The sequence below is a fragment of the Ursus americanus genome, chromosome 25 (assembly GCF_024610735.1).
Source record: "Ursus americanus isolate L20-20 chromosome 25, mUrsAme1.1.p, whole genome shotgun sequence".
NCBI lineage: Eukaryota > Metazoa > Chordata > Mammalia > Carnivora > Ursidae > Ursus > Ursus americanus.
The window spans coordinates 23972354-23996414 of NC_142151.1; the positions used below are offsets into that span (position 1 = coordinate 23972354).

The 24061-nt window shown below is 39.0% G+C and overlaps 1 protein-coding gene across 3 annotated transcripts in view; it reads right to left on the reverse strand.

Moving 5' to 3' along the window:
* Nucleotides 1–319: 319 nt before the first annotated feature.
* Nucleotides 320–24061, reverse strand: part of BCAT1 (branched chain amino acid transaminase 1) — a 99441-nt gene continuing 75699 nt past the window's right edge. For all 3 annotated transcript variants that reach the window (XM_045811868.2, XM_045811866.2, XM_045811865.2), the window contains 5 exons: nt 23908–24050; nt 18909–18994; nt 16090–16230; nt 13934–14008; nt 320–6515 (listed from right to left, as the gene is read on the reverse strand). In XM_045811868.2, the coding sequence (XP_045667824.1) occupies nt 6474–6515; nt 13934–14008; nt 16090–16230; nt 18909–18994; nt 23908–24050 (487 nt within the window). In that variant the 3' untranslated portion in view covers nt 320–6473. The remainder of the gene's footprint in view (nt 6516–13933; nt 14009–16089; nt 16231–18908; nt 18995–23907; nt 24051–24061) is intronic.

Below are 24061 nucleotides of genomic sequence, written 5' to 3' on the forward strand. Positions count from 1 at the left end.
CCGGGATCACGCCCTGAGCCGAAGGCAGACGCTTAACCACTGTGCCACCCAGGTGCCCCGGAAAGGACAATTCTTAAAAGCATTGTATTTGTATCCAAATGACTGAAAATAGATCTATTTAGACTCTAATCTAGGTGTATGGTTTCGGGTCTTTCTGGTGTGCTCAATTCTTCTCCCACTCTCAATGTCATTTTGGTTTAAAAATACACTACAAATACATCCCATGACCAAAAGCCTTGGAACATCATGAAAATGGTAATTAAGTGTTATATTTCATGCATCCAGCGAATGACGGTTTCAAGACACTACACAAACAGGATTCTTTTAAGTTGTTTTATTGATGACAGAAACAAGTGTGTAAAGATTTGATGAGGAATCTGCAAACAATAAAGGATGTGTCTATTGCCAGCAAAATACAATTATTCCAGGTCCTTTAACACTACAAATACAGAGTTCTTTCACACCAGATGGTTCGTACGTGACAAAGACATTTTAGGAGGTTTAATTGTGCTTCTACAAAACCTTCAAAGAGTGAGGTAGTTTCCTTTACCCACGTCGTCCTCCGCATTTCCACTACACTTTCAATGAGCTTCAATCCTTTCACCTGTAAGGTGATTTTTCTTAGAATTTCAAGAATTACTACCCAAGTAGAGAAATTTGAGACAATCAATGGCTGGGCTTTTTCATTGCAATGAGATTTAGATGCAAGAGAACACATTCTAAAAATTCCGGAGTTGAGCTGATATTCTCCTGTTTCTATCTGCAAACTCTGATTTAAAAACGACTTCCTCAAACTACTTATTTTCTCTCAGCCACCGTCATCAAGGAAGTGCGAATTCTTCCCAACGGTGGGTTAGGCTTTCTTTATTAGCTACTCGAGTCACTACACAACCATCATTCATCCTCAGAAGTCACCAGGGAAACATCTGCACAATTTATAGATACATACAGATTAGCTAGCTTATTTATGAGACTTCGTTCAAAATCTACTTGCAGCCATACACTTGAGAGAATTCCTGCACTCTTCAAAAACTCATCAATGAAGTAAAAATTGAGGCAGATATTTGCATTCCTGTGTTAACCCTGAGAATGACTTTGACGACCACCGTGAAATCAACTTTGGGAAACTGCAGCATGATTTTAGTTTAAAACTAAATGTCTATATTCAACTAATTTCCAAAACAGTTAACCTTCACCAAGGAAAAGGGGATGGTGGTAAATTGTATTTCTAAGGGGGGTGGGGGGCAAAAGTCACAATCTACTCCTTGTCACCTATTTTTTTCAGCCTCAAGAAGCTTCACAAATCTTAAGTGGTTGAAGAAATGACACAGATCTTACAGACTATTGCAATTATAAAATAAAGTCTTACCTAAATTTGTAGTAATGTGGTTTCCATGTAACAAGACCATCAGATTATTACCTCAAGACCAAGGCTGAATTCTAATGTCTGATGAACTGGCCACTCTATTATCCCCTTCCTAACTGGCACGATTTGTATTTGGCACCCATGTTGAAAGCGGAAGGTGCCTATGGCTGGCAGGGTAAGAAAAAGGCTTCTTTGGACAACACAGAAGTATGATTCCCCCCCTCCCTCTATTCCTTCCTGTACCTTCAGTGGTTGTTCTTCTGACATCTCTAATTAAAAGTTTCTTTCCCCATAATTTAATAATGGGCAACAAGGAACCTAGCCATTGCGAAGTGGATGTGCAGAGAAATCTGTCAATGAAACTGTATTTCGACTCGTTCTCATGCCACAGCTTATCGTCAATTCCTACCTGTCCCAACAGTGGATTCTCCAAGCCGAACATTATGCAGCTCAAGTTTCAGGCCCTATTAATAGGGTCTACAGTGGTATGAAAGATACAGCTCCAGACAGAATACGAGTACTTAAGACTTCAGTCATTGTAACCGGCAGATTTTAAAGGCTGCTTCATTTCTAATACTGAATCTCATGCCTTTACCATTCACAAAAGCAAATATATCTACTTATATCGGATCCCAGGGAATTATTTACCCACAAATGCTATTATATCTTGTTGATCTTTTTTAAAATCAAGTCCCCCAAATTAATATCTGAGAAGTCTTGTCATAAAGTATGTATGCTGAGGAGAAAAATCACTTTCTCGTACCTTTAAATTTTTTAAAGTGTTTTGGCAATGATGAATAGGATAATCCTGTTGCAATACTCTAAATGGCCTTTCTTTTAAAACCTCAAACCATGAAAAATCGTTGTTATATTAGTCTTCCGCCTATGATTTTCTGAGTAGCTAGATCCATCATTTTCAAGCTAACACTCTAAACAGTTTGGTTCATAATGGATATTTTCCAGAAAAACACACCCTAGGAACATTTTATTTCAGTAATACCTGACTTTGAGTTTAAGATCAGCAAAGATGATGTGATTTAAGGTGATCTTTTGTTAGATGAACCATGACAAGTTAACATTGCTCCAAAGAAGGTAGTTAACAAATGTACTAGGTAGGTCGGCAGTAAGCGGTAAACCAAGAGGGAATTCACGTCACACAGACTGTGGCTGAATAACCTCTCAATACTACCACCACTGAGCAGTTTTGCACTAGAGGGAAGGAAGGAATGAAAAAAGGGACCAATTTCCTTAGAAAAAATGAGATGAAAATGTTGTGATTTCTTGATAAGAGATGTGTTCTGGCTGTCATCTCCTTACTATCTAACTGCATTATTTCTTTTTTTATCTAAGAATTTGGTTAAGTAGTAGAGTACCAACTCCATGAATATAATGTCTATGTACTGTTTATTTTCTAAAACTAACTTCTCAATCTCTACTGCTAGTTATGTTAGATACAAATTTGTGGGTACTCAACAGCTATCAAATTAATTGATCGAATGAACTATAATCTTTATGACCTTTGTCAGAGGTAATGCTTATTGAAAAGCTGGTACTCTTTGTCTCCTTTGGGGGAGATATCTGGAGAACCGGTGAACGAATCCTGCTTGTGGTAAAACAGAGTGACAGGTGTTGTGACATGCCCACTAAAACTATTTGTGAGCATTACTACTTATAACTTAAGTTTCTGCGTATCCACATAAGAAGAAATCCACATTACAAAGACTTCTTTGCTCCTATTTCGCATCAGAACATGAAATAGGGGACCCTTACCATGTTTCTCTAACCCCAAAGCCCTTTGCTTTAGTCCATCTGATGAATACTGATTGCCCGAAGTATTTTAGAAAAGATACAGTGAACAAGTGTGGTCATTTTCTGCTTACGATAAACGCATTTTCCCAATCGTAACGGTAAACCAAACATAGACTTTTAAACAGGAACTTTTCAAGGAAAAAGAACACAGTGACCGGGCGCTGAGTGGGAATGGGGAGAATAATAAACTTATTCTGGCAGCTGATCCTGTAGCACAACTCCCCTAAAGTGGAGGGGGCTGATTCTACCACCTTAATAAAAAGGCTCCTACGATCCTTTTGACCAAGATACGCTCATTAATTGCCACAGTGCTCAAGAGCGCTGACGTGAGGAAAGCAAGAGCCCGTTTAGGTACAATTACATCGAGCAGTGAAACAGACACAATGAGGAATTTTAACCTACGACGTCTAACGTAAGGCTCCCCCTAACTCCAGGAGCACGAATGCCACCTGTCCCGGAGGTGGTGGTGCACTGCGCTTTCTTGCTGCTACCGGCTGTGACCTTTTTTTTTTCCCCCTTCTGGTAATATTCTGAGAAAAGAAGAGAGGGTGTGCACCAAGTGGGAAAAAAACGATGATTCCCTAACAAGTTTTCTCTTTCCCTTTCCCTCTTCCTTTGTACTTTCAAAAGCAAAGGTAAAAACAGGTATTAGTGTATTCATTCGTGCCAGTTGCAGGTGCTGGAGAGCAGTCTGCTCAGCCCTCCAGCTGATGCTTCTTTGGGTGCATCGGGATTGGAATCCTTAAAAAATGACTATAACCAAGAAACTTCCTAATTGCAAATATCTTTAGGAAATGCCCAAGTTTTGTTTATGTCTGAACGCTTCATTTTAAAATCGTGGTTTCTCCCCACGTGTTTCGGAAAACGCTGACAGACTTGGTCTGAAATGTAAAAACTGAAAAAAAGTGGGAGGAAGAGAACATGCAAAATAAGTTAATCATTATCATTCTAAGTGCCACCAGTTCTGTTTATATTCATGCACATGTGAATTGTTGAATCTCATTTGATCAACCCAATTAAACATTAAATAATTGCAGCCAATTATGCAAATATCAGCAACAATATTAATTTGTTGATCTTTTTGAGCAGATTAGCCTCACATGTTCCTAATGCTAGACTATCTTACGCCATAAATGATCAATTAGTGTTAGGATAACTAAGTCTTGAAGAATGGATAATTGCCTAGTTATAATGTGTCACTCTTGCTGTATTAATCCACTGCAATTAAACAAATAGTGCACAAGGAAAAAAGATGTGCAGATGTTCCTTTTAAATCTATTTAACAAGTTAGTGTCAAGGTCAATTTTCTGTCTTATTACCTAAAAGAGAATGGCAGATTGTGTTCTCTGTTTTAGGAGACCTCCAGTTTTTTAAAATGTATATCCTTAGTTTTCACTCCATCTGGGAGAGAGGGCTTAAAATCCTCTTAAGGTTTGATGAAAGAAATCAGAGAGACATAATGTCAAGACATATTGTTCTCTAACTTCTAGAACGGACATGTGTTGCCACACTCAATTTAGAGATGCAGTGTATAAAATGTATTTATGGCAAACAAAGGATTTCTGTTTCTCACAGAAATGTGAGTCTAGTTATTAAGTGCTACTTGACAGGTTAGAATTACCTTTAAGTCTCTTCTAGACGACGCTATTAAAAACGAGGTCACAGGATTTGGTCAAGGCAAAGAATACTACTTGATGAATGTGTGTGGAGGCCAGTTAAAGCACTTGAGCCCTGGAAAGAAAAGACTCTTCCAAGACTTCAGATCACCAATTAAAAGCCCCCTAAAAGATATTTTTACTATTCCTTTTCATCTTATACTTCCCTAATTTTCATTTTACCATTCCTATCTAAAAGGACCCTATGGCCAAAAGTCTTGAAAAAGAATCAAAGCCCCATTTGCTATGTGCTGCTAAATGCCTTAAGGAAATTTTTCTAACACATCAAACTTTTAGAAATGTTTTTCCCTTGCTCTGAAAAGAGAATGAAATATGATCAGCAAGATGAAAGTTATTAGAACTGAGGGAAACCGAAATATAAAGTCTCAGAGTTGACCTTCCAAGGGTAAATGTTTTCTAGCAAGATCTGACTTTCCCCTAGATAAACCAGGATTTGATTTTAACTCACAGCTCCTAAATGAGGAAAATAACATCTAGAATTGCTCTCCCTCCCCTAACCATGTGATCACCCAATCCCCATTCAACAGAAATGAACACCTATAAAAGCAAAGTATATACCTCTTTGCTTTCTACCAAAAAGCTAGATATGAGGATTTATTTTGTATTTAACACTTAACAAATGTCATTTCCATTTGGTTGGTGTGATATCACAACCTCGCTAGAGCTGTTATTTCAATTCCAAGACAGTCTTCAAATACAAAATAATCCCTCCAGCAAGTTATGTCTTTGAGTATCTCTAATGACTTAGCAGTCCCTGGAAAATAAAGACAGTATGAGGTACATGTGCACAACAACAGAATCAACCACGAATTCTAATAAAGAGGTTTCATAATATAGAAACAAAGCTGGTACACTTCTATAGAAGCTAAATGTTCATTCATTACTTAATGAGTATCTATTACGTGCCAGGCAGGGGACTACAAAGATCTCTAAGGCACAAGACCCTCAGTCTTGTATCGGAGCCTGACAAACAGCCAACTACAATACAATGCAGAAAGAACAATGGTGGAAATGTGCACAGGTCTTGCTGATGTGCAAGGAGAACTTGGAGCAGACTGTGACATCAGGAGGAAGGGGAGAGATTTACCTTAAGATGGACACAGTGCGGGGGCCTGCAAAAAAAAAAGGGGGGGGGGAAGGGAAGGGAAGGAGACCAATTTTTGAAGTCTTAATGATAAGAAACCAAAACAAAACCCAACCATTTTCTGAAGATGATGATACATCACAGGAAATGTTACCTATGAAATTTACTCAGATCAGTTTTCAAACACAAACTCATTTGGTTGAGGAGAACATAATTTATGCTAAGGAATAAACAAACACTTCTGTATCTGAGTAAAGTAATAAGGGAGGCACTAAGATTATTGAGGAAAATTCTATGCTCTATGGCTTACACGATCATCTTTCCAAGAGAAGGTAAAGTAAGCTTCTACTACCAAGTTTACAAAAGACCACTTGATTGCAATTCATTTTCTCCGGTGTGAGGAAACAATGACCCCGGTAACACCGATAATACAAACTACATTATGCACAACTAAAAACAGGTAGCTAAAGAAATCTATCGTAATTCAACTGCAATGGTCAGTCTCCGCAGCACACAGATGATAGCCTGTATTTTCCATTCAGGACACTATGATTGTCCAGTTGCTCTCTTCTCTTCCGTACTACAACAAAAAAGCAAGAAAACATGCGTAAGTGTAAAAGCTAACAGTGCAGGGATCGCTTATAAACTCAGTAATACAACCGACATTGTACAAAAGGTATGCTCCTGCTTTGAATATTAAGAGCATATTCACATTAAAAATAGGATTAGAGAGAAACAATCAAATACCTGGAAAGAATCACAAATTTTCTAATTATAGTTGGCACAGGTCTCAAAGTAACGCCTTTTTATTACCATTCCGTATTTAGCTTCTGCTGTCCACATAAAGTATCTGAGTGAAATTTAATTATTGTCTTCTTTACTCTAAAAAAGTGATGTTCAAAATCTATCCCCCAGGTCAGGAGCACCAGCAGCACCAGGCAACCTGTCTGACACGCAAGTTCTCCAGCCCTATCTCAGACTTCACTGAATCAGAAAAGTCCGGGCGTGGGTCTCGGCAACCATGCTTCAGCCAACACTGCCAGGGGATTCTGACCTTAGTGTCACTGCTCTAAAAGCTCCCTTCTCAAGAGTGTTTTGTGTTTGTGGACAAAAATATTAAATGGACAAGGCCTGTGGCTCTGAACAGCAGCTCTGTCTTCTAAATTACAGTTGTTCCTGTTATGTTAGCATCCCGATTCTTCTCACTCCTTCAAAGTCATGGAACTACATTATAACCAGAATTTGGTTATTTGCATCAACAAGCAATTTGCTCTCACAAACCGGAATTTTCACAATTAAAACTGAATTAAATGAAGATATTCCAGATGTCAGAAGCAGAAAGCTAGTTCTGATTCATTTGTTCATTCATACATTCATTCATTCATTCCAACAAACATCGCTATGTGTAAATGAGCTCCCACTCTTTGAGCAAGTACTGCAGGCTAATGCCATGGTGCCAAGAGCTTTACAGACTTATTACTAAATTGATCCCCATGGTAACCCCAGATAGTAAGTGCCATTATCAATCTCATTTTATGGATGAGAAAACTGTATTAGGGAGATTAAAAAACTTACCCAGGCGGTTAGTAAAGAGTAGAGCCTAGACTCTAGCCAAAGGTCTCTCTCACACCAAATTAACATGTTCTTGGCTACTATCCAGAATTCCCGCCACACGTTCACATAGCCATGTGTGTGGAGACAGACTTGGAACATATCTTCCCTACCACCTTTGTCTGCCACCACGTGCTTGCCTAAATCACTCAGATGATGTCTTCTTTTCACATGAACTGGCCTTTCAGTTCTAATGTAACTTCAGCTGAAATTCATACCAAACATTAGAAGTTCTGAATTGGAAAGAACTTTAATGATCATCTAAAATGCAGGGGATTCGGGCGCCTGGCTCAGTCGGTAGAGCAAGTGACTCTTGATCTTGGTGTTGTAAGTTCGAGCCCCATGTTGGTTGCAGAGATAACGTGAAAGTAAAACCTTTAAAAATAAATAAATAAAATGCAGGGGGATGAGTCAAATAAGTGGGGCTCTGGATTTTTACTTCAGAAAAATTCCACTTTAGGGGCGCCTGGGTGGCACAGTGGTTAAGCGTCTGCCTTCGGCTCAGGGCGTGATCCCGGCGATCTGGGATCGAGCCCCACGTCAGGCTCTTCTGCTATGAGCCTGCTTCTTCCTCTCCCACTCCCCCTGCTTGTGTTCCCTCTCTCGCTGGCTGTCTCTATCTCTGTCGAATAAATAAATAAAATCTTAAAAAAAAAAAAAAAGAAAAATTCCACTTTGATCGGTTTTGTATGTTAGGATTCCAGGGAAGATTTATTTTGTAGAAAGTTCTGCTGCTTAAAAATCAAGTGTGGGGGTGCCTGGGTGGCTCAGTCAGTTAAGCGTCTGACTCCTATTTCGGCTCGGGTCATGATCTCAGGGTTGTGGGATCGAGCCTCCCATCAGGCTCTATGCTCAGTGTGGGAGTCTTGTATCCCTCTCCCTCTGCTCCTCCCCCGCTCACACTCACACTCTTCTCTCTCTCTCATAAATAAATAAAAATAAGATCTTAAAAAAAAATCAAGTGTGAAGAGCAATAAACTTTTAAGCCAAGCTTCTCATTCTACATATAAGGACATTAAGGCTCTAGAAAACTCTTAGTCCTAAGCCCTCGACTCTTACTTCTGTTTGATGCTATTTCTCCTATGTTACATTGTCCATGTGCTGTGTTCCTCTTAAAGAGCTTTAAGACCTCAGAGAGCAGAATCTATCAAATTGGTAAAAAAAAACAGAAGCCAAGAATGGGTCTACTTACAACCTTCTGGTTTACAGGAAAAGGAGAATGAAGGAAGCCCAATGACTGTAAGTGACTTGCTGAGTCCTTATCAGAAAGAGTTGTCTAAAGAGCGTGGCTTCCCACTATTAACTGTTGATTCACGATGAACGCTGGATAAGACATTCCCAAATTCTGTTTATGTATGGTGCCAACATGACTTAAGCTAAGATCAAAATACGTGTTTTATTTCTTGTACTTCGATTCCCATTAATACATTAGACACTTATGCCATTAATCACAATTGAGCGTCACCATATCGACATTTCAGCAGATCTACATTGTGATTCATGACCACCATAATTTCATCTTGAATCTCATCAGTTGAAGTAAATTTGCTTCCAATTAGTTGTTTTAGTTTTACAAATGGTCAAAAATCAATTCTGGTTACAATGACAGTCACGGGCCATATCACTCTAAGAGCCTGCATAATATATATAAGGATTTATCCCTCGCATCCTGTAATTTATGCTTTTATGTAAAATTTTAGCATTCTGAGGTGCATCCGAGAGATGCGATCATACAGGTAATGTATTATACCTACACCTAGGCAGTTAGCCATCAAACCTTTCGTGTGGATGATAGGTAATTCGATTTAATTTTTCAAGGCAAAATAATTCAAAGGCAGAGATGAAAGATTCTAGTAGAGAAAGAAATTATCTTCTTTCCTCAGAAGTAGGTGTCCAGAGAAGGAGGGGAAAGAACACATGTCTGCTGTGTGAGACTGTCATTATCCCATCGTCAGGGTGACTACAAAACCACAGCAGCAGGCCCACACCTTCAGCATTTGGCAGGTCTTCTCTAAGTCACACTGACTTGACTTTGTTCACTGGAACTGAAGACGAAGCGAAAGCAATGTGGCAAATCAGACTGAGCCTGTGGGGTGATACTCTGAGCCTGACAGTGTGAGGTGCAGGAACCGTACCTTTCATGAATTCCAGGAAGAACACTACACCAAAACACGACTAATGACAAGTTCATTACTTCACATTCAATGCACATATGGCAAATGATTTTACATGGCCTTTGCTAAAATGCCTTGTACCTTCAGCAGAAAGATCTTAGCACATAAAGGGCCATCTATGTGTCATGCACTTACTCTCCGTGAGGCCAATCAAAATATCATCAGTGCTGCCCACCAGGTAACAATCTGCTATTCTTGTTCTAAATCCTATTCAATGGCCTGCAAAGCTCTGTAACCCTGTAACGTGGAGAAGTGTGTATTAGGAAACAGGAGGGGCTGGCAAGCTGGTCAAGAGACTGAGTCATCCAGGCAATCTGCAATGCTCACTTAGTGTGCACACAAAGAGAAGGGTAACTCAGGACATTAGCAGGGGAACGTGGTGGCGCTCTTTAACTTAGGTAACTAAAACCCATTAAGCTGTTCCACTGAAAACAAGAAAAAGGCAAGACCATTAATGGTCATTTATTCTCACAAAGCTGTAGTTGTGAGTGGGGAAAACAGATTCTTGAAAGAAATTCCACCTGGAGGCCTGCGATCAATACAGATCCCCCTCCTGTCTCACTGGGCTTCCCTTCTCCTAACCTACTTAAGACCTCTCATGTCCTTGCAATCACTTCCTGCTTCCTAAAACTTCAACAGCAGCTCTGCTAGTTACACAAACATACTGTCCTGATATCTGAGACCTGGATTCCAGCTTTTATCTGACCCTGAGAGCAATCTTGGTATGTGTATTTCACTTTCTTTAAAAGTGAAAAATCAGATCCTCTGAAAGTTTTCTTGAAAAGGAATTCGGCATTATTCAAGAGCTTCCTCCCACCTCTCCTCAGCTTGTGTTAACACACAAGAGCAACACGTTTTTGTTCTTCAGTATTTCTTTGGTGTATCACCCACTTATTCATTCCTTTGTTCATTTATGCAAGAAACATCACCGAGCAGGTACCGTAGCCCAGGCCCCACACTGAATATTGGGGTTACGAGAAGGAAGTAAAATAATCCTTACATTCAAACGACCCTGGAACAAAGACAAGTGTGTGACTAATTAAATATAATTTAAAGGCCATATGTGATCATTCCAGGTGCTATGGAAGTTGGAGGAAGAACTAGTATTTGAATGAATGAATAGGTGTTTATACTGGGGAAAGCGATGTTGTTCCAAAGAGATTTTAAAGGTTCTTCAAAGAGATGTGCCTTGAAGGACAACCAGTAACTTCTCACGTGGGCAAACTGTAGAAGGTACAGAAAGGCAGGAAGAAGCAGCAGAGAGCAGAGAATACTAGAGAGCAGAGAAGACCCCAAATGGCAGGCACATAGGTGAGTACGATGGTGAGTAAACAGATTAGCGAAGAGGCATGGGAGAGAAAAGAAATATTGGCAATATGGCTAATGTCCTCCAAGTTTAAGTTTGGTTAAGTAACATGAAAGTAGTTTTGTTTGTTGCTTTAAAAAAAAAAACCAGACTGTCATTTGAAATGCTCCTCTCCTAAGAGGTATTTGTAGGGCAATCTAAAACCCATGGAATTATATGGAAAATTAGCCAAATGGAATGAATGCTTAACCCCAGAGGTTCTTACTCAGATACAGAAATACACAAGTTAAATGAGAAGTAAATCTGTGGTTAAGAAGGAATTTCCCCCCTAGGTCACAGTGGCAAGAATCTGGAGGGTTTTTTGGTGGTTGTCTCTCTCCTCTTCTTCAATTTACCAGAGCACTTCGTAGGAAATATCCATGTTTCCACGCAATGTCAAAGAGATCAAACATAAAACATGGTGCAATCCTATGCTCTTCTCCTCAATAATCACTTCAGTTATTTTTCTTGGAGAGAAACAGACACCCATAGCTTCACTGACAGCACCAATTCGCCATCTTGTAAGAGAATAATTTCGAAACTTTAGGTTCCATGCCCACAGGCATAAAATAATGGAAAAAGGATGTGGTCTTAGATTCTGAATGGATGGTCCTTTGTTACTTAACAATTTGGAGAGATGGTCCTTCTGGTTTGTGGTTTAATTCAGAATCATCGTATTATTTCATGTATCCTGTGACTATCCCTTTGTTTTCTTGTTCCTAGGGAGCTCTGAATGTATCAATTTTCAGTGTTACTACCATTATACTTTACTACCTAGCGTAAAAAGAGAAATTATTAATGTCTTCTGAGCCACAAGCACTATAGAGAATATATACAGGTAAGAGGAAAACGTTGTTTCTTCTCATTCTCTGCTTCATATATATCTTTTATTTTTGAACATATTCATGTGGTCTCACATTTAAGTTGAATATTTATTTTGTCTTTCTATAGCTTTGACATTTCTAATTTTTTTTATCCCTTTTATCACTATTACATCACCAGGCCCTAGAATAGCCTCTTGCATACTGTTTGTGCTCAATACACATATTTATTGAATGGATTAGTCAAAAACATTCACTTCAGTCCTAATCTTACTTTAAAAATGCTCTGAGAACTTTTGTAATGGCTTGCTATCTTGCCTCAAAAATATGTCTTTGGGCTTCTCTCTTACTTATACGTTAGGGTTCTGATGCATGGATTTTGTCACTATCGCACTGGGGATGACACACATTTCTGCTTTTGCCTGCCCTAGCCAAAGCTTCATGATTATGTCCGTCAAACAGCTCCACTTAGATCTTTCTTCCAATTCAAATTTAATGCAGTTTGATTTTCCCCTCAGCCCAGTTGACTTTTCCTTTTCTTCTAATCCATTACAACCAAATCAAATTAAGTGTAAATTTTCTTATTTCATATAATCTCCAAGAGGTGACTCTGAAATCTCTTGTTTTCTGTATTAACTTCAATTGAATGAAACCTTCTCTTTTTGTACAACTTGTTCCAGAAATTTTTCCAAAGGGATCTTTTCTTATCACCATAACGACACTCTCCCCCTTGTTAAAAATCTTTCAACTTCTGTTGTGGTTAAAGGGTTTCATAATCTAGCCAATTATATATTTTTGTTCTATTTACATTTTTTATTTGACCAAAACACTTATAACTTATTACTTTCATCAGATTTACTCAGACAACTGTAAAAAAAAAAATTCAGATAACTAAAACATCCAAATATTTTTCATTAAATTTTTATTTAATTTCTTCCAAATTGTTTCTTTGTACAAAAGTAGAAAACAACTCAGTAAATTATATGTCTCCAGTATTAAGAAATTCCTTTATGTCGTTTATGGAAGATTCTTTTATAGAAAGCCTTTACTGAAGAGGGGAAGAGTTACAGTTCATTGACTCAAAAACCACAATCATTCTTACCATTTAATATTATTAACTTTGTATAACTGTTGCTGAGTAAGTCTTCCCAAAACATCATTTTTACCCTAGGACTTCAGTCCTAGGGGCCTGGAGGGCCTACTGCTTTGCCAACCAACTTTTCTAGCTTGGAGACCTGGCACTGTCAGCTGTCACCTAAACTATCAAACTTTATTTCACATTTCAGTATGAATCTTAGCTTCCCTTGGCTATGTTCAATGACTGGCAATGATGATATGTGGGCTCAACAAAAACATCCAACAACTTGTGAGGGGTTTGCAAATACAGAACAATCTCTTTTATATGACCAGCATTCATTACCTGGTACTTGATATGCGTGCCTAGAAACCTGCTTAACTGCCCAATGAGACACTATGTAAACTGCTGCTCAGGAAAACATAAGCGGAACAAGGTTAACAGTATAAAAAAAAAAAAAAAAAAAAAGGTACACACGCTCTTTGACCCAACAGTTACAACCTCATGAACTTATCCTAAGGAAATAATCAAAGATTGCATTGTGCGTAACAGTTAAAAAAATGCTAAACAGCATAAATGTTCAATAATAATATCTCTTTAAAAGTTGTGGTGCACCCATATAATGGAATTCAATTATATGGAACTGAGAAATTGATTGATATGAAAAAGCAAATGATTTAGCAGGTTAAAAAAAGCAGGTAACAAATCATATACGACCCTGTTTTGTTAGAAAAATCATCTAAAAGTATATAAACACAAAATACTGAAAGTTGAGACATCAAAAATTAACAGTGTAGTTATATCTCAGCATTGGAATCACAGGTAATAGCTTTCTTCTGTGCTTTATTCTACAAATTTAATTTGTTAACCTCAAATGGCAGTGTTTACTACTCTCTTCTCTCCACTGGAATATGATTTGGCTTTAAGCTCTGATTGAAATAAGATGACACTTTAAAGGAAAGAAGCCCTTACCTGAATATCAGTCAATTTGTCCAAGATCCGACTTGCAAGCTTCGGACCATTCTCCATAGTTGGGATGTGTATAGTCTACGAAAGAAAACCACATGCAGTGTAATTGGAGGAGATCCACGGAGTCGGCGACAGTAAGACAGACACTCAGCAACTCCAATGAGATAAGGAATGGCAGGACGATGACCTCATGACGCACGCCAGCTCCTTATGCCAAAGACTCTTTTCTGTTCTGAATTTGAATAAAAACAAACGAGCCAACGACAGGTTGTTTCTTGTTCACCAACTGATTTTTAGGGCACGACTGGTTTCTATGCCAGTCTTCAGGCTGATAGGAGGAACCAAAGAGAAGCCAGGAGAACCTAAAATAGCAGCGAGACATAAAGAATCCTACCGCTTTCAGGATTCTGCAAATCTACGGGATGAATGATTGGCCTCCTTGCCTAACCCTTCTGCAGGGAATGAACTCAAAAACATTTTGGCACAGGTAAAGCAAGTCATTGCAGGAACATAAATTAAAGCAAATCTATGGCTTCACAAAAGGGGCCTCTAAACCCCCACCACGCTGGATAGCATGGTTACACTGGGCACCTAGAGTTTTCATGCCCTAATTTACATTTGCGTCATGCCCATTCCTGCCTCACTGGCTTGCAGGCTTTTGACAGCCTGATTTGAGCACATATAGCCCATGCTGTCACCTTTCTCCTTACACTCTTTAGGTTAACAGGATAATGAGATGTACCTGTTAAATCTGAATGCCCTGTGAAACAAGACTATTAAAAATGCATTGGACTGAATCAACTTCTTATTTCTAGAGGTAAAATAATTGGACTTAAAAAAAAAAAATCAGACTTAATGGCAGCTTTAGTTCATTAAAAAAGTGGGCCAATAATGCATTTACCTAGACACTACCACATTAAAATGCAAAACAGTAGCTTTATAATCAGTATAAGTATTGATAAATAATAATTTAATTCTTCTCCCTCGAAACAATCAATCTGTAGATAGAATCATGTCAAAAGCCATTCCTTACAATCAAGTTTGAAAATTTCAAGCAATGAGGCAGCCACCATTAAAATCAGAAAGGAAATCACTGAGGAAAAATAATGATGTTCAATTAAAAAACCAATCAAATTTGTATTAATATGATTAATTAAGCCAATTTTCACCTTGTAAGAATAATAACCACATGCCTTGAAGCTATAAAGTTAGACGATGATGTTAAATATTGGAGTTTGGGGCACCTGGATGGCTCAGTTGGTTAAGAATCTGCCTTTGGCTCAGGTCATGATCCTGGAGGCCCGGGATCAAGCCCCACACTGGGTTCCCTGTTCAGCAGGCAGTCTGCTTCTCGCTCTGCCCCTCAGCCTGCTTGTGTTCTCTCACTCTCTCTCTCAAATAAATAAAATCTTAAATAAATAAAATCTTAAATAAATAAATAAATATTGGAGCTTTGTCATAAAGGGGAGCCCCCCCCCAAAACACCCAAACCAAACTAAAACAAAGAATCAAACAAACAAAAAAAAAACACCCACAACCCCTTCCCCTCAACAAGAATGGAAACACAGCACACAAAATCAGACTAATTTACTGGGAGGGGAAAATTTCTTCCAACCAAATGACTGAATTCGTTTTGGAGGATTTTAGCAGGTATACCAACCTTGCCAAATAAAAATTTTTCATAAAATGGTCTAAGTAGTAACAACAGCAGCAGCAATCATAATAACAATAAATGTAGGCATTGATCATTCAAATGAATTTCCCATAGCTGCTTGCCATTACTATTCCAGTAGTTTGGGAGTTCTTCTGGAAGCCAGAAACTGAAACCTAACTACCTGTAGAAACCTCTTAGTGAGCTAGTAGAAAGAAAGAAGACTGGAACCTCATTGCACATCTCCAATCCCTAAACTGACATGAGGCAGATGTGATACTTGTCCAAGGACAAAGCCGACTCCCCCTGAGACTGGAGCTCACACAAAATCACTGTAAAGACGACAGTAAGTAATTTGGTAATACACGTTCCTTGGGACAAACTGCCAAGTTATATTAAAAAAATATCCTTTGCATCTTGGGTCCAACTAGCATTTCATTTACACATTCGAAGAATTAAATTATAGGCAAATGCTTGGAAATGACAGGAGGTGAAGAAATAGTCTTACCTCACCCTTGTACAGTATATCAGAAACAGGGCAAACCACGCAGGCTGTCCCAGAGCCAAACATCTCCCTCACTCGGTTCCCCTCCAGGGCTGCTGTCAAGTCATCCATGGTGAGGTACCTCTCCGACACCTTAAATTCACCCTGTTTGGAATATAAAAAATAAATATCTTAATATTTTCAAGGAAAAGGCATGCCACAGAAAAGAACCCCTGTGGTACTTACCTTCCTACTTTATATTCTGATTGAACTCAAAAAATGTGGGAATCATCCTCTCAGGGAAGGCGGAAGAGAGCACTGCCACCTTATGGGTAAACACACGGAGCTGTTGGGCTACCTACTCGAGGTCACGGCATCTCTAAATGAGATGATCAGAGAGTAAAAACTAGGACGATCACTGTAAAATACATGGTATATTTTAATACTTGCCGGCTTTTTTGGCCTTTTATTTGTTGCCATGCCTGAAGTCTCACAAGGTAAGGCACCCCAGTGCTAATCAATGTGTTCTCTATGTTAACAGTGTCTCGAACCCTACTTACCATAAAAGAATATATCAAATAATATTAATAATTACAGCTACCATTTATTGAGCACCCATTGCGTGCCAAGTTCTCTCACTTTTAAGGTGGGTATTATAATCCCCATTTCACGGATGAGGAAATTAAGGTTCAAAGGGAGGCTAGGTGACATCCCTAAATTCACACAGCTAGTTAAATGGCAGCGATGGAACTTGAACTCGGGTCTGATCTGACTGGCTCCGAATTTCCTCCTTTCTCTACCAGGTCTTTCATGGAGTGAAAACACAGACTGAGTTTCACTATCTGAAATATTTCATTATTTTTAAAACATAGAAAGTATATTTGGACTTTGAGAAATTGCACTGTATATTTCTTTTCTTCCTAAATTCACTGATTCAGCTAACTTTATAGCAGAAATCCTCTTCTTTCTCTTAGTTCCCCACTAGGTCAGATTTCATCACAGAATTATTCGTACAACCTCACTGACTTCTGCTAAACCCTTTGAATATTTTATTTGCTTGAAGATAGGAAAGGGAAAAAAAATCTGATGTTTTTAAGCTATCTGCTTAAATGATCTGTTTCATACTCATTCTTTAATTGTTTCATTCTCATTCTTTTACGTTAATGGGTAAAATTCAAAGTCTGTCTCATCTTATTAAAAAAAATCTATCCATTCTTTGTTGCTTTTTTTTTTTAAAATGAGAGTTATTTTTTAAAACTTACAGAACCACAATAGATAAAAATGAAAATCACAGCCCTTGGCAAGATTTAAAACATTAGAAAAAGGCGGCATCATGCTGTAACTATGATTTGGAAGAGTAGGAAAATATGCCTGCATAGAAATATGGCTTTTTGCAAGTTTCAATTTATCTCAGTCTGCAATTGCAATTATGTTGTTCAAAGGTAAATAAATAAATAAATAAATAAATTCCAGAAAATCAGCCAAGTTAACTAAAAACAAGATGAGCTCTGTGTTCTGGAAAAGAAAAAAAAAAATCTCTTGTAAATAAACAGAATTGTTTTTACTCTGCTCACCCTTACTTATCTTTGGACAATTTCCCCCGTCTGGCAAGTAATGGTAACCCCCCACATGCCTCTTGGCATTTATGTCTCACTGTTTTAAAATAGCTTTTAAAATAAATTACAGCTAAGGAGTCAAGGAAAAACTTCCTCCATAATAACCTATTTTTCAAGCTAGCAAATCATTAGTGTGGGAAAGCATTTCTACTTGCAACTTGTCATCAAACCTTCTGTACTTGGTTGATTTTTTTCTTTAATAAAACAAAAATTACTGAGCTTCGAAAATACATCTTTCCAACTGCAAACATATTTAGGACAGGGCAAGCTGTTTGAAATTATACCAACAGTTTGTAAATGTCATGCCCAATGTGCCAGCCAGCATGTGGCAGTTGGGTCTTGTCTACTTCAGGGTTTTGTAGAATTATTTATAGCACATTTCCTTTATTTCCAAAGCCTTTTCCAGAGAAACTATGCTAGTCCTCTCCTAGATAATATGTGCATTTCTAAACATTTGTCCTATTAATAATGTTTGACCACAGTGTGTTCAAAGTCTTTTCATGTCCCTTGGAGACCATTTTAACACATGGGTCAAAAGTTCCATCCAAGAATCTTTGCCAGATAACCAACTCATCCAACATTCATCTTGAGTATGTTATAAATGTCATTTCAATACCAAATGGTTTAACACGCTTGCCCGTGTCACATGGATCAGAAACTCTACTGAAAACAACTACATTTGCTCGAGTGTTTTGACTTTCCAATAAGCATGTATGGGAATTGGGGAGGACAGGGGGCAGGAAGGAGGGAGAAAAGAGGCAGCCAAACTAATAATGTGATGTTGGTAAACATTTATATGTCAGTAAAACTCCTTAATTTCTCTGACTAGCATGGTTACACTGGAATAAGTAGCGGAAGGGAAGAACTACAAACCACGGCCAGTTGGAAAGAAGACACTTCGATTTGAGAAGTTCAGGACTGGCGAAATGGCAGCACATAAGTACAAGCCAGGTGAGCTGGTAGGAGACGCCCGGGAGAGAGCTTGAGATTAGTCGTCACTAGGATAATTCGCCAAACTGTCTTCTCTCCGCCCTTCCTATAAACAATACTTACTTAGTGGTGTTGCCAAGACAGTCCTTCTGGAAGAGTTATTTCCACTCAAGTCAGGATTTAAAGATTAGACAACACTGGATGGAACTACAGAGTATTAGTTCAACACGACGCTGTGCTTATTTCGATTACTTTCTGTTTCATGCTTATGAAGTTGTTCGTGTCTAAGGCACCCACCCACTTGTGTGCCAGGTCCAGAATGCTCCGTCTTGTCACTCCTGGAAGAATGATGCCATCTAGCGGAGGAGTTGCAAGCTCTTCTTCTGTCAATTAGAAATGGGAATATTTTCAAACTTGAACTACATTAGCCATGCCTTATCATGACAGCCATTTTTAAAAACTGTTTCTCGCAACTTTGCTAGTAATAGACATGAAGAAGGTTTACTGCTCTGCGTTACCTAACTTCCCAAATCAATTCACACTTCAGGTAAATTTTTATTTCAAAAAAGAAAAAAAAAAAAGAGGAAGAGGAAGAAAAAAGAAAGAAAGCCACTCATCTAATCATCTTCAATTTACCCTTACCTAGTAAAAACTGAGACGATGTTCCTTCCACTAACAGACAGTAAAAGGAACACGCTGGACTCAAACATTTACCTCTGTGGATTAACGCTGGTTAGTAGTTAGAATCGTGTAGACAGATCGCACGCAGGAACACTGGTCATTACCAACCCTCTAAGAACACTGTGGAGGAACCCAGCCTCCGGAAGTATTACGCCTGTTCAGGTGGTCACTGCTTCTACACTGCCCTTTACAGACACACCGCTCTGTAACGATTTTCAAACCTGGAGGAGTATCCACATCAAATATGGAGATACTGACTTCACCCTCTGCGATTCAAATGTTAACAGGCTCAGGGTAGGCTCAAGCATGTATGTGGCTAACAAAGAAAAAAGAAAGAAGAAAACAAGAAATCCAAAAAATCAAAACAAAACTCCATGGGTGATTGTTGGAGAGCCAAGGCCGAGACACTGGTCTCCCACTGAGATGATCACATGCCTTCCTAACCAACATGAGGGCCGTAGGATGATCTGTCTTTACAAGAGCCAGCGTGATCGGACAACCGCACAAGCTCTCCTTACAGGAAAAGTCTCTGGTACTCAACATCCCCTTCTCCTGCCCACATCTGGCACCCAGGAGTCTAAATCTAGGGAAAATTGAAGCCTTAAATCATCACTTTATAAAGATGCTGAACCTTGTAACAAATGTGTTGCTTATCATGTGGTTGCAGAGCAATAAACAAGGTACGCTTGAAAGGATCACCAGGTAGCAAGAACGGTAGAAATCACGCCAGTCTCTTTAAGCTCCCCCAAGCCATTTTAAGCAGCTAAAAAGGACTTCAGAAATCGCCCCATGCAATAATTACTTTAGAGAAAAAACAGAGGCTCTCTAAACATAAATGACTTGCAAGACTGGGGACACTGGGGGAGAGTCAGGATCAGAACTTAAGTGTCCCAACACTGGGGCCACTGTCCTTTCATTTAGTATCCTGTGGTCGGGGCTCCCCTACTCCACCGTGGTTCCACCAGACGTCCCCAAAAACCAAGCTGTCTGGGAGACCAAAACTCTACATTCATTCCTGTGTCCCCCAAACTTGGCGTTGTGCCTGGCCCAGTGTGGTACATAATAAGTGTTTCTGAATTAAAAAATAAATACATAAATGAATAATCCTTTTTGCTAGGAGACAGAAGCATGATTTTTTTTTTTTTTTTTGAAGTTTGTTTCTAAAAATCATCTGCTGAAAACTACTTTCTGGAAAGGAGAAAATTTGTTCTTGGCAATGCTCTTAGGGCTACTTTTTGTCATGTTTAGAAGTGTTGATCTCAAAATAAACCTGTGTTTTGCAATAGGGCTAACTAGCTGGATACATAAATGTAGGGTTCTGTGTGTGTATGTGCGCAGACCCCACACACAGAGACAAACACACTTCCAGGGCCTCCAAACTGGACCCTTCCTAAAGCCTGCTGAGCTCTAAGACTACATAAAGTCAAATAAAAACAGAGGCCTTGCATGTGCAAGTGAAGTTTTGTGAAATACACTTAACACCCAAAACTGTAACCACGAGCCTAAGGTCAAGGCACGGAACATCTGTTTCTCCGGTTGCCAGACAGAGATGATGACATAACAACATTTGGGTGAGAAATATTCATTTTCCTCTGCAACCACAAACATGCTTACAAGAGCCAGAACTAGCTCCAGATTGCCCAACATGAGGAAAACAGAGCCTACACACACAACTTGTTTTTGACAAAGAAATCGTTTGTAGGAGATGAAGAATTTAGAAGCAGTAACGGCAGAAGTCATCTGTGACATCCCCAAGTCAATTTCTGATAAAAACCAGGAATGTGGGTTTGTATAAGTGCGCAAACACCGTCAGCATAATTACTATTTATTCAACAAATAACGTATTGAGTGCCTACCACGTGCAATTGGCTTATCTATGCACTATGCATAGCCCAGCGAACAACACTTATATAACTCCCGTTTACTTGCTAACAGGTAGAGGCAAACAATTATTATGTTAAACAGCATGTTAGACTATGGAGGAAAAAAAAAAAAAGAAAAGAAAGAAAAGAGGAAGGCAAAGGGAAATGCTAGAGTGACAGGGGAGGGAGTCTGCTATTTATTAAGTTGCTTGGAAGGAAAGCCTTACTGAGAAAGGGCTAGGTGGGCAAAGACTTGCAATTGCAAGCAGGGAGCGAGCCATGCACACATCCCCGGGAAGAGTTTGCCACACCAAGTCCATAAATGCCTGATGTCTGAGGAGGCTCAAGGGACCCGAGCGCACTGAGCAAGAGCAAGGTGCATTGCCACGATCATTCTCCCCAACGAACCCCACGCTCAGCCGCACAACTGGGTCTTATTCTCGGGGGAGCTCCGGAGTCCAGTGCTAGGTAAAATGGTTTGCTGCAGCTGTGAAGCACAAGCATGTATGGGAAATTACTCAGCAACACAGGAAAGCAGAGAATCAGTGCTATGCGATCTTGCTCCCAGGGTCGCTGTTACTAGAATCAAAACCGCATGAGTTGCAGGCCACGTGCCACAGATAGCCATGGTGCATAGCACCGAGCTGGGAACACAGATTATTTACTTTATACACCTTTCTGGACCAGCCGTTTTGTCCAAAAGGGGCAGTGAGTGTGCTCATAGAAAGATGGCAGGTTTTCACTGAAAGAACTCTACTCATACCTCTGAGGGGTAAGGTTTGTGAAAATCAGTATTTTGTTGATTTTCAACTCATTTTTCTTTGTATTTTCCAAAAGTCACATGGCATAAATCAAAGCTGTGGTAGAGTCCCTTCAATGTTTTCTTTTGTTTTTAGCCCAAAGGTTATTCCTGACATTCTAGTGACTTCTCTCATGGTACTGTCCAAACATTTATTCCACTTCTTTTCCCCATACTTCAAATCTTATTTGCTCTGTTAGGTGAACACCCACATTGAAAAAGCATTAAAACTAAAGCTATCTCAGGCAACCATAATCTGTAGTAACTCTTAAGGTCTGATAAATTTTGTAAGAGCCAAAAGACAAATTCACTCATGTCTACTCTGACCTTTAAAAGTCATGGTGGAAATGGCTCATCATTATTGTTTGGGTAAGGGGTAATTTTTCACCAGGACAAGTTTCTAGTGTTTCTGGTTAAATCGTGTAGCTCTGATTCAGACTGTACTTAAACCCTGACATCTCCCATCCATAAATAATGATGGTACCATTTCTGTATGATGTAATTGTTGTTGTGTGGGGTTTTTTGGGGGGGGTGTGGGGGTCGGGGGGAGCAGTGGGCAGGTGGAAAGAATGAGTTGAATCAATGTATTATCTCCTAAATACAGAGTGCAACACTGGCTGTCATCTTTCAAGCATAGCTTTCGATATATGTCATATGCAATGACTCAAATTTAGAAATCACAAATATTCCAGTATAAATTTTGTTTCTAACCAGTTTGAAGTACAAACAACGGGAATGGAAAAACCAGCATGATCTGCATCTGACTTTTCAAATGCCAAGGATGACCAATGGCCAACCCTAGGACAAGGTGTACTCACCACACCTTCTGTTTATTGTACATCTGACTGGAATATAAGGCTCATCTTATTAGTCTCTGCAACTATTGCTCAAATTAGTGCATAGCTCTGAAGTCAGACACATCTGAATCACCATTTTCCTCTATTAGTAGCCAAAAAACAAAAGAGTAATAGAAGTTACTGTAGCTACTTTAAAATAAAAATTTCATTTAAAATTTTAATTGAAATGAATACTCAGACTTTATAAGTATTTGGAAACTTATATTTCTAGTCTCTATACTCAGAACTGTGAAATGAACAGCCTAAGAACATAAACAAGCCTAAAAAGATGTTTTTTTTAAACTTCTATGACTATTAAAATTCTAATGGAAATAAATGCATATATCTGTATTGTTCCCCATTATTGGTCATTTCATCTAATACCACAGACATTGTCAACACTTTGCTAATCCCCTATGGTCTCTGCCAACTAACTGGAAAAATAGAAAAGAAAGATAATGAGCATTCAGGATATTTAAGGCAACGAAGAAATAGAGATTTTTATAGTCGACACATATTAACAGTCTCGAGTGAACCAGGATCTAAGTGCAATACCAAAATGGACCAATCTGCCCTTAAAAAAAAGTGTACTTTAGTCAAATTGAGCTTCAGAGTAAATCTAGAAGATTTCTGATGTGTTACCAAAATATGTAGAAAGGGCAAAAGCTGTTATACAACTTTTAGCAAGAGAATACACTAAATTTCGTATCAGTAGAATCAGCAGACTAGGCTTATCACTACAGCATTTTATACATACAGCCTTTGGGGAATGGCCACTGAATCGATCTGAGACCTATCTCCCAATGCAAGGGATTTCGGAGAGGAAAATGGGTAAGAAGATGGCAGAGGGGATAAGGCAACAAATCTTCAAATCGCGGAGACTTAAATTCCTTAAGTTGACATCTCAGTCATAACCATATCTCGAGCCAAACCCCAAAACAAAACCTTTATAAATTCTGTGAATTTAAACTCATTTCTGCTTGACCAACAAAAGCACAGTAGTCCTTAGCCTTGGGCTCATGCTACTTAGTCCTTATTCTAAGGTCCTCGTTCTTTTTTCTCCAGCCCTAGTGGAAATGATTGACACACCGCAAAGAGCTAACATCTAGGTGGATTACCTCCATCTTCATTTATCCAGTAAAGAAAAAGATTCATAGTTCCCACTTCTGTTATCTGATTATCCTCTCCATAGAGCCACAGAACCTGCTGACAGCCGTGATCCGCTGCTTCACACTGGGCAAAAAGGGATGAGCCGTAATTCCTTTTAAGAAA